Here is a 14,675-nt window from a genome sequence, read left to right as displayed (position 1 = left end):
AGGGTGTTTACAGTGGAGAGAAAAGCGAGTCCTGACCATGTGCTAGCTGACCGACACTGACAACGAAATCACTGAGGAAACGGACGACTTTGCTGGTGTTTTTTACCAGTGATTGGACTGAAAATGGTGAGTGTGTATGTGTTATATATATATATATATATATATATATATATATATATGTGTATGTGTGTGTGTGTGTGTGTGTGTGTGAAAGAAAACAATGTCACATGTTCAGGTGTACAACTCTGTGTGTGTGTGTGTTTGTGTGATTGCATGCATATATTTACTTATTTTCTGTTTTACAATAACATGGAGTTTATTTGTAGAACAAGGTGCTATAGAAATGACTGTAATAGTTCTAATACTGATGATACTGTCATTACTGTTTGTAATATTATTTTTTAAAAATCTAAGGTGGTTTTCTTTGACTACATGTAAAAAAACTTACCACATTATGCTTCCATTCACATAAATATTTAGAATAAACAAGGGAATAAGCAAACAAATAATTTAAACAACAATAAGAAGAAAGAGTCAGACCTGCATGATCATTTGTGTGTGTGTATGGTTGCAGGTCATGCTGCTGTGCTGAAGTGGCAGGACAAAAAGCCAGTTCACGTGCTGACAACAGTCATGCTGCCAACTACCATGGTCAGTGTGACAACACGACACTGTCCTGAAAGACAGAAGCCAGCTGCAGTACAAGACTACATCACCAACATGGCTGGAGTGGATATGATTGACCAGCTACTGCAAGTGCAAGGTCTGTGAAGACCTGTTCAAGCGCCACAACACATCAAACTGCCAACTGGTGTCCAAAATGTGGAGTTCCACTGTGTGTGAAGCTGTGCCCAGGACTCAACATCACCTGCCATGAGCGTTTTCACTCCAGACAAGACTACTGTCAGTGATAATACATCAGGTTTTTGTGTATACAGTGAACTCCTTTTTTTATGTAGAGACAATATTTTTTTGTGTGCATGAATTTCAACTTTCTCCACCATCTGTTCATACTTCATTGCATGTACTAGGTCTTCAGTTCCTCAAATAGTGTTAGAATGTGATGTGGAACATTTGTAAGCTGTTCAAGGACACTTGGTATACCTTTCTGATGGGTGCAAAAATGCTACAAAATACACAAAAAATGGATACCGTGATCAACAACAAGATGGTGAGTAAATAATTTAATTTTTTGCACAAATATGGAACAATATTCACTGAATACACATACTAAATTTCAATTGTGTGGGTGTTTATTTGTTTTTTTGAGAATTTTTTTCCCATCCTATACAAACCCTGGGTTTTCTGGGATTCGCAAGGGTAAAAACTCTTGGCATGGAGTGAGTTAAAGCGTGAAGAGTGATTCAGGACATGAGGTCGAGTGGGAAGGGGTAGGGGCAGTGGAGTGGGCGTTGTAGTGTTTTCAGTTTCAGATCAGTGGGTTTGACACTGGGCTGATGATTTTGATCCAGACATTCCTTTGTTGGGGAGCGTGTGTGTGTGTGTTTGTGTGTGTGTGTGTGTGTGTTTGTGCGCGCGCGCACGCGCATGCATGTGTGCATGCATGCGTGCGTGCATGCATGTATGCGTGCGTGTGTGTGTGTGCCATGTATATTTCTGATGATCATTTAATCATAACAAAACATTTTTTCTGTATCGTCCATTCATTTTCCTTTCAGAAAATATATACTTACTTTTTATTACCCGTGCCATTTAAGAAATCAATCCAGAATTTTTTTTCTATACCTACCTCTTTTTTTTTTGGTGAAAATTCCCCGGCAAATAGGATTCAATATTTGCCAAATCCCTAGGTAGGCTAAGGATTAAAATCTAATGTTGCTGGACAAGTGAGATCTGTTTTACAAAATTCCTCCCATTGTATACTCAAGACTTATGTCCCATAAATGGCAGAATATTGCTACTCATGGCAGATGTATGCATTGATGTAACTTCCATACTAAGCAGATGTTACTATCTGAACTAAAAGTGACACAATAACTGCTATCTATCAGTGTGTCAAAATGTCAGATAAAAGTGCTAAGTTTTGTGAATGAAAGGAGAAGAAGAAGACACTGGCCGTGTTTTTTGACCTGTCGAGAGCGTTTGACAAAGTGTGGAAGGAGGGCCTCATCCTGAAACTTCTCCAAGCCGGCGTACGTAGCAAGATGTACATGTGGATCCAACACTACCTCTTCGGCAGGACCGCAAGGGTCAAACTAGACGGCTTCCATAGCAGAAAGGTCAAGCTACGTGAGGGTGTCCCCCAGGGAGGAGTGCTTTCCCCAACATTGTTCCTGTTGTATATCAACGACATCAGAGACAACATCACGAAGCACGTCTCCAACAGTCTGCACGCAGACAACCTGGCAGTATGGACATCCGCTGAACACACCAGCACGGCCTCCTACCGGCTTCAGGAAGTCGTCAGCAATATCGCTACATGGACAGAAGACTGGGGTCTTGAGCTCAACACCACAAAAACCAACGCAACACTTTTCTCTCTCTCCACCGCCAACGAGCAAGTCAAGCTGAAGCTCCAGGGACAGGTCTTGCCCCAGACGAATATACCAACATTCCTTGGTGTCAGGTTGGACACCCGCCTGACCTGGAGGCCCCAGATTGAAGAGATGGAGAGGAGAGGCATCCGCAAGCTAGCCCTGCTGAAGAAGCTGGCCGGGATGACTTGGGGAGCAGACAGCAGGCTTCTCGCCAGGGTCTACATGGGAGCAGTCAGACCCACCATGGAGTACGCCTCAACCTCATGGGGAACAGCCTCCAAGACCAACAAGAGCCGGCTCGACAAAGTCCAAAATATGGGACTACGCCTCATACTTGGAGCCATGAGGTCCACGCCAATCCATGACATGGAGAAAACTGCTAATGTTGAGCCCATGGAGAGAAGATGCGACCTGAAAGTCCTGATGCAGGGAGAGAAACTCAGAAGACTGCCCTCACATCACCTACACCACAGACTGGAGCAGCCCACCAAGAACCGTCTCAAACATCAGAGCCTCAATCACCAGTATAAAGCACTCAGAGCACAGCACAGCGATGTTCTGGCGGCAAAAGGGGAGTCTTGCACTGACCTTGCCTTGTCTGACTGGAGGCTTGACCAAGAGATAGAGGCCACCATCAGCCTCAGAGTTCCTGGCATCACCACCAAAGACCAGCAACCAGCTACTCTCAAGATCCTGACTCTGGCCATGATAGAGGAGTCCTACCCAGCCAGCTCCTGGACCCATGTATACACGGACGGATCAGCGGAGGAAGCCACACACAACGGAGGCAGTGGTGTCTACGTCAGATTTCCCGATGGAGAGCACAGCAGCATCGCACTCCCTGGAGGAAAGCTCTGCTCCAATTTCAGAGCTGAAGTCCTGGCCATCAAACAGCAGCAGAATTCCTCTCCTCCTGTGGAAAGCCCCTTGGCAGCATCTCCATCTTCACTGACTCCATGTCCACACTCCAGGCCCTTGACTCCCCTGATCCTGGTCCACTGATCCAGTCCCTTAAGGCCTCCCTCACAACCCTTACCCAAACAGCCCCAACAACCCTCCAGTGGGTGCCTGCACATGTAGGCCTCCCAGGCAACGAGCGTGCAGACCACCTCACCAAGGAAGGAAGCCAGCTCACACAGCCAACCATTCCTGCCACATATGAGGAAGCAAAAACTCTCCTCCGCAGCAGATTCCGAAGAGGCTGGGTCACCCTGAACGGAGGCTACCAGGCACACCAAGATCCCATCAGGACACTGGAGAGAAGACACCAGACTACCATCTACCGCCTTCGCACAGGACACTGCGGTCTCTGAGCACACCTGAAGAGGATTGGAGTGGCAGCCACATCCCTATGTGATTGCGGCCAGGCTGACAAGACCCCATCCCATATTCTCCAAGACTGCCCCCTGTATGAGAAGATGCGGCAGCAGTCCTGGCCTGGGGGTGCTGACCTCAACACCAAGCTCTGGGGGACGGCAGCCAATCTTCACCGGACGTCCGAGTTTGTGGCATCCCTCGGACTTCGACCCTGACTGCGTAGCTGTCCAACGCAAAGAAGAAGAAGAAGGAGAGTGAATGAAAAACAAAAATGATAAGTAACCTGACTTTGGAAACATTTCGGCCTCTTTATTTTGTGTGTGTGTGCTCTTCCCAAACATGCATTGTATTAGAATGATTGTATAGTCTTTTTCTGATTTTAAGCTCAATTCAGTGTTGACAGACAGGGGATATCCAGAGAAAATGAATTTGTTAAAGTCTACCACAGACAAACACAAACGTACATACACATAGATACAGATAGACTCATAGACAACTGAAACACAGGGCTATTACATAGGTTCATGTAAGTGTAAACACCAGTGAGCCAAAAATTCATTGTAATATGGAGCTAAAGGGAACAATCTGTTTTGCAGAATAACTTTACATCACTGGAACTTTGCAATGAAACCAGAGATTTTTCTGGTCTCTCTGAATCATCTGAACACCCAGTTAGTTTCCTCTCACTGAATTTTTGATACCTAAATGTTTCATGCCATACCGCAGCATTCCTGAAGTAAAAAGAGAATCTTAAAAAACAAAATGGTAGCATTTCGCCAAAATGTCAATCTTTTTTTATTGTTAAGAAAACTGCAGTGAGAAGGAATCCAAAAAAAGCTATTTTGTAGCCTCTTCCTAGAAACAGATGAATTCAATGGCAGATTTCAGTGACTTTATTTATTCATCTTTTAATCTGAAATGGAGTAAAAGTTTAGACATTATCAAAACATCTATATGCACTTGTGTGTATACATGTGTGTGTGTGTCTGTGCGCACGTGTGTGTGTGTGTGCATGTGTGTGTGTGCATGCGTGTGCACATTTTCTAGTCCAGCATCTCAAATGATTCAAACTCAATTCCAAACCTGCAGCACATGGCAGATCACATCAAGAGACAAAACTCCATGTTCAGCTGCACTGTTCACCTGGAGACAGAGATGCCACTTTGATATAATGCCAGAAATGCAGATATTGGAGGTTTTCGAAATCCTGATATCAAGATATTTACAACTGCATTAAAAACTTAGGATGGATGCGGAAACTAAATCCTGTCACTTACAAAAGGTAATCAATTATATCAGCTGAACATCCAAATGTCAAATGATAATTTAGCAATTTCAGAAAGAAAACTCTTCCCTTATCAACACACCGTTTACTTGCTAAATCAATGTTTTGATAACAAAATATATAAAGATACAAAACTATTCATTATAACCAATCAGCATGTTCACTTTATTCAACACCCACAAAAGTCAGAATGGTACATTTATGTCACATGATCAGTTAAACAAAAAGTGAAGCCTTCATGGCTCACCTGTAATTCCTGTTGATTAAAAAACTACAAGAACTATGTAAAGGCCTATCGATCCAAATCATATTGCTCACCATCTGAAACTAGTGTTTGCCAAACTAAAAGAACTTCATCAAGCTGAAGTAACCCATGTTGATCAGCATTTCATTGTTATATGATCATGATATAGATCTTTCCAAATTTCAAACTATCCCTGTTTTCATCAAAACTTTCCAGTTTCAAAAAATAGTTTCAGATAGTGAGTGAAGATATGATTTGGACATATAGGTTTTTACATATGTAAGAACTGGTATGCCTCCTCATCCTCATCAGTTGTGTTTTCAGTCTTGTTCTAATTGTTTTTAAACCAGCAGGAATCACATGTGAGCCACGAAGGCTTTGCCTCTTGTTTTTAAATGACTGAAGACTTAGAAAGGCTTTGTTTTATACTCAGTGTGTAAGGCCTCACAATGCTTCCATCAGTTCTACAGGCTGTTATCTTGGCAAAAGCAGTGTGCTTGGTGACTGTCATCTGATTTGTTTGCACATTCCTTTAAGCATATCGTGTGTGAATTTTTTATTTGATTTTATTTTATTTTTTGTCCAGCTTCATCGCCTATAACAAACACCTAAATAGAAACTGTAATAAGCAAATAAGCGTCAATGCCTAAAATCAGGTTCAGCAGCCAATATTCTGGGATGTAGCTGTGGATTATAATGACAGTTTGTGGAAACATATTGAAATTCGAAGGGGGACAATGAATTTTAATAACAGAATGCTTTGTGCAAAGGTCTCATTACCAAGTGTATAATGTTCATGAATGACCATCTAAATAAACAGATCTACTTGCCTTGTAGTCTGGAGTTTGTTTCAGGTGAAGAGTCTGCTATCGATTTACTGAATATATCGTGTGAATCTCATGAGACTTCCAGCTTCTAACTGGAAGAGCCAGAGGCAAATTTCTGAGATCATTTGGAAAGAAATACTTCCAGATTTAATCTCATGGGTATCAAGTACACACACATGCACACAGAACACATGGGACTAAATGTGCAAAGCTTACCAAAAATTCTTCCAATAACTTGACAGTGCACACCATGGATTTCCCACTGAGTCTCGCACAGCTGGTAAACAGTAGATATGCAGGACAACCCAGAACCACTCTGCAAGCACAGCATCATACAATCCATTAAATATTACAGCACTTAAGTCTTCAATGCTACAGTATAAATACAAAAAAATATCAAGGAATCTGTCCCTCTTCATCAACCTTGATGCAAAAACAGTTTGTTGAGTCGATCTCTTGTCCAACAGTCACTGATTTGTGGCTTTTTGAGAAGGCCCATGTGAACTGGCACTGCCAGGAATTTGGTCATCTCATCCATGGTCACCATTCTCCACTGACTGAAAATAGATCTAGGAGACAGACCACCACCTGCCTTTTTCTTTGTACACATGGATGCAGCATGTCTGTCTCCACTTTGAGTTGTTTGATCATGCTTCATTCAATGATGAGCTGATAAAAATTCAGTGGTGTGGGTGTGGCTGGGAAAGCTTCAGGCAATGTCAATTCTGCATTTCCAGTAAAGGGGGCTGACATCGGAAAATTATCCAAGTCTTTCACCCAAGAATATATCCAGGGTGCATCATCAATACCCATATCATTGAAGAGCACAGGGACATCGCCATGTTTTATCTGTTTAGCGTCCATCAGTTCGTTGTCATTTTGATTTTCATCACCTGCAACCATGTGCTCATGATCGCAGGTATCAGAATCCAAATTTTCACCAAGAATTTCATTACCAGGCACAAATTCCTCATCAGAATTATCATTGTCAGCTTCTGGATTGAGCTCAGCATTGTATTTGATGTTGGAATTGCTTTCAATGACAAGTTCTTCTGCTTCTCGTACTGTGAATCTTTGCCTCATGTTGCATGTCGCAATTGGATGTAAACAACTGCCATTTAGGCACTTCGAAAATTAGTTTCAAACAAAGAAAATATTGGTCATCAACAGTCAAAAGGAAAGAACTCGTGTGAGGAAATAGTTAGTCCAAAAAGGAATGTACTCTGCCATTAACACATGCATTGCTTAAAACATATACTTTTTTCAAACGCTGTATATGATGCTGCTCATCATGCTGACATGACAAGCTGCCACATCATATGATGCGGCACGTCTTGAGTAATCAGGAGGAATCACACGTGAGCCATAAAGGCTTTGCCTCTCTTGTTATTGTTATTGACTGAATAACCATTAGCAAGGTCATCACTATCATTACTACCTGAGTACAGCCTCTGGGGTAAAAGTGCCTGCATTCCCGGCATTCAGCTGGAGCAGTCGAAACACCTGATGCACCAACCATGGTTCCTCTTCTTTGTTGAGGTCTGCTGGAAGTATACTCTGCACCAGCTTCTGCAGACATGTAATCGTGCATGAAATTCAAGGATATCCCTTGAGGTCATAATGGTCATGAGTCTGATTATCCCTGATACATTTCAGGAAGGGGAGATGGGGTTGAAGTCCCCATGTTGGGTTGGAAGTCCCCATGTTCCTGAAATGTTTTCCCCTTTTCAAAGGGCTACATTAATAAGTAAATGAATATAATATATATATAATATATAGCAGCAGTGTCCCAGTACCAATGTTTACACTGAGCAGCAGTGTCCCAGTACCAATGTTTACACTGAGCAGCAGAGTCCCAGTATATGTTTACAACGAGCAGCAGTGTCCCAGTACCAATGTTTACACTGAGCAGCAGAGTCCCAGTATATGTTTACACTGAGCAGCAGTGTCCCAGTACCAATGTTTACACTGAGCAGCAGAGTCCTAGTATATGTTTACAATGAGCAGCAGTGTCCCAGTACCAATGTTTACACTGAGCAGCAGAGTCCCAGTATATGTTTAAAATGAGCAGCAGTGTGCCAGTACCAATGTTTACACTGAGCAGCAGTGTGCCAGTACCAATGTTTACACTGAGCAGCAGTGTCCCAGTACCAATGTTTACACTGAGCAGCAGAGTCCCAGTATATGTTTACACTGAGCAGCAGTATGCCAGTACCAATGTTTACACTGAGCAGCAGTGTCCCAGTATATGTTTACACTGAGCAGCAGTGTGCCAGTACCGATGTTTACACTGAGCAGCAGTGTGCCAGTACCAATGTTTACACTGAACAGCAGTGTCACAGTACCAATGTTTACACTGAGCAGCAGTGTGCCAGTACCAATGTTTACACTGAACAGCAGTGTCACAGAACCAATGTTTACACTGAGCAGCAGTGTCACAGAACCAATGTTTACACTGAGCAGCAGTGTCACAGTACCAATGTTTACACTGACCTCCTGTCACAGCACACTGTCAGCTTATGCCTCATTTTAAACAAGGGCCATAACCTCAGCTCCTGTGCCTCCCCTCCCCCTTTCTCAAACCAACAAAAAACACCACAATGTGTATAAAATCTGTTCATTCTACTATGCCTACAACTGAAAATTATTCAAGGGGCACTTGCAAACTGATTTTGAAATTAACTGCTTTTTTTCCTTTCTCTGTCTGATTATAACTCATTTGCGGATTACTTCAAATGAAAAGCTGAACACCACAAGACATCTTTGTGTACACATTTTGTGTGTGTGTGTGTTGAGGGGGGGATGTCCTATACTTTACTCACCTGAACTTCAAATATTATTCATAAAACCGACCTTGAACTAACTTCCTCCTTTTCTTTTTTGTTTGTTTGTTTGTGTTTTGCACTTACAAATCGTGAGCCGATTTCTCCATTTAAAATGGTGAATACTTCATTTTGTTATTTAACAACTTAAATGCATGCTCTCCATTTATCTGTCCCTATCCCACACAAATACACACCTTCCCTTGCTCACTCTATTCCTCACACAAGCAAAACTGAAATTCCATACATCAGTGGCCAGATGCACTGTGGCCTGGCCAGCAAGGTTACTTTTGTTGTCTGTTTACTCCTGACTGACAATGGCTGCTAAAACTGGAATCGGCATGAAGCATAAATGGACTGGATTGGTCCGCCTCCGTTCTTTTGACCAACAGCACAAATTTAAAAATCGAAGTGCAACATTTCATTTCAAGCGAAACATGTCATCTTCTTTATCAAGGACTAAACTGACTAAAACTTTTCACAGCACATGAAGTGAATTTCTTACGGTGAAAAGTGACAGAAGTTGGTCGACTGCATGGCTGTTGATATGTGTGTCAGATGGGCTGACATGGACTGTTTGCTGACACACTGAACACCTCCCTGCCTTCAGCTCACTTCTGTTTCACAACAAAGAAACAAAGGTCCACAAATCAGTTTGAACAAGGGAGTTTGAACACACTGACAATCTACCAACTGCCATTTTTTATCTCAATACCTGTTACCATGTAAAGTGTGGGCTTGATCCCCATCAAAAGTATACCATATGAGGATTTTTCAGCCTGTGATCAACTTCTTCCAGATTTAAGTCTGTCTACATAGAAGAGATGACTTGGTACCTTTCAAATACTTATCCTTATACTGGTTCATTTACCTTATCATTTATACAATATCCACGAACACACACACACACACACATATATAAACAGGGCTATTGCACAGGTTTTTCTGTACTTGTGGCGTACATAAATCAAATTGCAATCTCATGAAACTATTCTTATAAGTGAAACAAAATGATCAGTTCACCTAGACATAGCCTTGACAAGAACTTCCATGAACAGTGCACAGCTCTCCTGAAGAGATGAACAGTGGTTGCTGTGGATAGATGTACTGGCATTGCTGCAGTTCCAAATGAAGTGACTCATCATGGTTTGGTGGAATATGTGTCTGGAAAAGACAGAATTTACAAGCATGTATCAACAGCAAATTCTACTCTTCACAGTGAAGAACTTGGGATAGCAAGTCTTTAGAAACACACACACACACACACACACACACACACACACACACACACACACACACAAAACTGAGAGAAGCCCTTTTCTTTCTGAAAGAGGATTTCCTCAAATATTACTGGACAGGGCAAAAAGGAAAAAGAATTTAAAAAAAAAAAGAGCTCTCTTCTGACATGGGTGTGGTGCTATATGCACCCACTGACCAGAATGCCAAAAAAAAGAAACTAAAGTGAAAGATATGACAAATTTTGGAATTCCCAGACATCAACCCCGAAGTATTATCCCTCAGTGATGGGGCTGGGGTGGGAATGGAAAGGGGTCAGGAGCAGCCCATCCAGTTTTCAGTCATGAGAGCCAACTGCAAGGAGGAGGGAGGGACAGTGGTCCCACCAGGTAAGAACTGAAGAAACACTTTTTAGGAAGGAACAATACTTCTTTCTTTCCACCTCCCATAATGATGAACAAGACAGTCAGTCCTGGCCGTCTTAAGACGAAGAGTGACTCAGCTTCAGCCAGTTTAGGGGCCTCCCATAATCATCCCCAAAGACAGTCCAGAAAAAGTTGGATCACCAGTCCAAAGCCAAAATTAGAAGGAAAAAAAAAATATATATATATATGAAGGCAGCTATAAAGGACAATGAACATGCTGCAGCTGACCATTGACAAGAAGCAGAAAGAATGATGGAACATGAAAAACAACAAATCCCTGAAAGGAGACTAATGGCTCTTGATTTTCACAGATGCACCAATGGGTCTTGTCAAACAAAAAGTTCCCAGCCTGTATCCAGGTTGTAGGAGGCCAAGTACACAGAGGACAGAGTGCCCAGTGTATAACTCTCACAGGAGTGGGTACAACTTTTTAGGTGGGATTTCTCTGAGAGGCTGCAGCTGGCAACATGGGATAGCAAGCCTGATAGTGATAGGTTCCCCTGTCTAAAAGTTTATGTCAAAGTGATAGGTTCCCATGTAGAAGTCCTCGTCAATGTGTGGAGTGTTGGCCTAGAGGTAAAGCGTCCGCCTAGGAAGCGAGAAGATCTAAGCGCACTGGTTTGAATCACACCGGCAGTCGCCAGTACTTTTTCCCCTCCACTTGACCTTGAGTGGTGGTCTGGACGCTAGTCATTCGGATCAGATGATAAACCAAGTTCCTGTGTGCAGCATGCATTTAGCGCACATAAAAGAACCCACGGTGACGAAAGGGTTGTACCTGCCAAATTTCTGTAGAAAAATCCACTTGGATAGGAAAACAAATAAAATTGCAGGGAGGAAAAAATACAAAGTAATGGGTGGCACTGTTAGTGTAGCAACGCGCTCTCCCTGGGGAGAGCAGCCTGAATTTCACACAGAGAAATATTGTGAAAAAAAAGAGTAATACATATATATACATCTAGTAGTCCCTGTCAAAGAGTTGCACTGTGTGACAGATTCCTGTCTAGAAGTCCCTGTCAAAGAGTTGCACTGTGTGACAGATTCCTGTCTAGAAGTCCCTGTCAAAGTGTTGCACTGTATGACAGATTCCTGTCTAGAAGTCCTCGTCAAATTGTTGTACTGTGTGACAGATTCCTGTCTAGAAGTCCCTGTCAAAGAGTTGCACTGTATGACAGATTCCTGTCTAGAAGTCCCTGTCAAAGAGTTGTACTGTGTGACAGATTCCTGTCTAGAAGTCCCTGTCAAAGAGTTGCACTGTGTGACAGATTCCTGTCTAGAAGTCCCTGTCAAAGTGTTGCACTGTATGACAGATTCCTGTCTAGAAGTCCCTGTCAAAGAGTTGCACTGTATGACAGATTCCTGTCTAGAAGTCCCTGTCAAAGAGCTGCACTGTGTGACAGATTCCTGTCTAGAAGTCCTCGTCAAATTGTTGCACTGTGTGATTCCATCTAGAAGTCCATGACAATAAGTTGCACTGTGTGATAGATTCCCATCCATAAGTCCTTGTCAAAGAACTGCACTGTGTAAAGTGCCACAGCAATTTCAATTACCTCACCCTGGAAGATCCAATTCTATCCAGACTCAGGATGCATAACATAGCAAACATATACTTCATTATGAAATCCTATAGACATTTACATCCACGGACAACGCCCTGAAGAGGAAACGGCACACACAAAAAAGATAGTGACAAAAAATGAGACTTGTCATAATTTCATAATTCAAGAAGCAAAGTGAAGAAAACATGAAACATATAATTAATAATAATAATAATACTAGAATAATATATTGTATTTATATGGTGCAGACTCCCCATAGATGGGCTCTAAGTGCCTCACATGAAACAGTACACATATAACAGTGCATTATACCACACAAGAGCACATGAAGACATATAAGTGGAAAACAAAATCTGTATACACTAATACTACAAATAGCAGATAAATGAATAATCGCAGGAAAAGGGCACAAAATACACACAGAGACACACATACACACATACAGACAGACACATGTACGTGTTAAACACCAACCCACAAGCACACACACCACAGGAATACTACAATGGAGGGGGGACACAATAGGAAAAACAAATAAAACTGCACGCAGGAAAAAATACAAAAAAATGGGTGGCACTGTAGTGTAGCGACGCGCTCTCCCTGGGCAGAGCAGCCCGAATTTCACACAGAGAAATCTGTTGTGATAAAAAGAAATACAAATACAAATACAAGGGGAGTGCAGAGGGTGGGAGGAGACAAAGAACTATGTTTCGTCACATCCAAAGGCTATTTTGAACAGGTGGGTTTTCAGTTTATTTTTGAAAGAAGACAGAGTTGGTGAGTGCCGGAAATCCAGAGGAAGAGAATTCCAAACAGAAGGTGCTTGATGCTGAATAGCCCTATGACCAAATGTCTTTGAAGAGACTCTGTGGACTCGAAGGAGCTTTTCTCCAGAAGACCCAAGAGAACAGGATGGAGTGTTGATATGAAAGACAGAAAATAAGTAAGATGGGAGGGAACCTTCGAAATGGCGATAATACACCAATTTTGTACTGGGGTGTGTACAGATGCGCAACCAGTGACGGTGACGCAAGAGAGGGGTAACATGATCTTTTCAGACTTTTTAAGAACTCTGGCAGGATTGTTTAAGATCATCTGAAGGCTGATCATCAGATCAGAGGGCAAACCTGTGATTCAGACAAGCGAGCATGAAAATGCTCACTTTTGGCACTGAAGTTATTTATGGAGTGATATAACTTAAGAAAGGGGCGTTGCTAGGTAAATATTTGGCGGTGAACAGTGAGATGAGTGGATCACTACCTTCTCTCTGACTGCCTCAGCTTCCGTTTGGCAGCTTTGATATCTGCTGTTATCCAAGGGGCTGAGGGATGGTCAATTACATATCTGGTACACACAGGTGCATGACAATCCAGTATGTCATGTAAAACCTGATTGAAATTACCAAAGGATTGAAGTCAGAACAGTCACATTTCAAGAAGGAAGCTGTCTCAATGACATCTTCAGAGAAAGAGCTAGTATCGATTTTTTTCAAGTTTCTAGGCTTGATGTAATACTTTTGAGGTGGAGGATTCTGAACTGAAATACTGAAGAAAATGGCTTTGTGATCGGAGAGAGCCAAGTCTGTGACAGAAACAGATTGGAGAGGGTTTTCATTTTCTCTTACAAGAAAATCAAGTGTGTGTCCATGTTTATAAGTGGGTTCGTCAATAACTTGGATAAGATTATGATTGCAAAAAAATTGCAATGCTGTTTAGATCCACTGTGTGACGAGAGTTCAAAATGCACATTTAAGTCACCAACAAGAATGGGATTGCAAGATTTGGAAACATAAGAACTGAGAAGATCGGGAAATTCAGAAAAGAAAGTGTGATCTGAAAGTTTGTTCAATCTACTTGGAGGTGGTCAATACAAACAAATGAAACAGATAGAAACATTTGTGAACAACAAGTAAATTTCTGCAGCTTCGAAGGATAGATAAGACAATTTCTTAAAGAACAAACACTGTTCACAATGTTCAGCAAACATGATGCCTATTCCACTACCACAGCATCCAATACCACAGCATCCAATCCGAGGAAAAGACAGAGTCTTGTAGGTGGGTGAAGTGAGGTTGGCTATCAAAGCATCATCACCATTTTCACAGGCCAGGATTCTGTTATAAAATAAATATCCATGTTCTCATCACTAATAAGGTCTCTTATCTCCACAGTTTTTGTTTTGCATGATTGGGCACTGAAATAAACAATGTTCAACAGACTGTCTGAATCATCTTTGGATGGAGGGGTGAGAGGAATGTAAAATATATTGCTGTGGTTGCAGGAAACAGTTTATATTGCCTGTGAAAGTTGTGGTCCAGATGATATGACAGGAATACAGTGACCCTGCTTATGTCTGCCTCCTCTGAAAGGTCGCTTTTGGGGGGGGGACGAGCAAAACAATCTGGAACGAAGAGGCCATGTTTTGCAAGCTGGACAACGACATCTTGGGAAGGGAGATAAGTA

General features: G+C 42.1%; 1 protein-coding gene across 1 annotated transcript in view; it reads right to left on the bottom strand.

The window, feature by feature from the left end:
* The window catches only part of LOC143286059 (Fanconi anemia group A protein-like), a 108,555-nt gene that overhangs the window by 36,790 nt on the left and 57,090 nt on the right, over positions 1 to 14,675 (bottom strand). The window contains exons 9-13 of the mRNA XM_076593604.1: positions 10,017 to 10,157; positions 9,499 to 9,610; positions 7,610 to 7,740; positions 6,388 to 6,487; positions 4,899 to 4,958 (exon numbers count right to left, since the gene is read on the bottom strand). Of these exons, the coding sequence (XP_076449719.1) occupies positions 4,899 to 4,958; positions 6,388 to 6,487; positions 7,610 to 7,740; positions 9,499 to 9,610; positions 10,017 to 10,157 (544 nt within the window). The remainder of the gene's footprint in view (positions 1 to 4,898; positions 4,959 to 6,387; positions 6,488 to 7,609; positions 7,741 to 9,498; positions 9,611 to 10,016; positions 10,158 to 14,675) is intronic.

The sequence above is a fragment of the Babylonia areolata genome, chromosome 9, assembly GCF_041734735.1.
Source record: "Babylonia areolata isolate BAREFJ2019XMU chromosome 9, ASM4173473v1, whole genome shotgun sequence".
Taxonomy (NCBI): Eukaryota; Metazoa; Mollusca; class Gastropoda; order Neogastropoda; family Buccinidae; genus Babylonia; species Babylonia areolata.
This window is presented reverse-complemented; position numbering and strand designations above follow the sequence as displayed.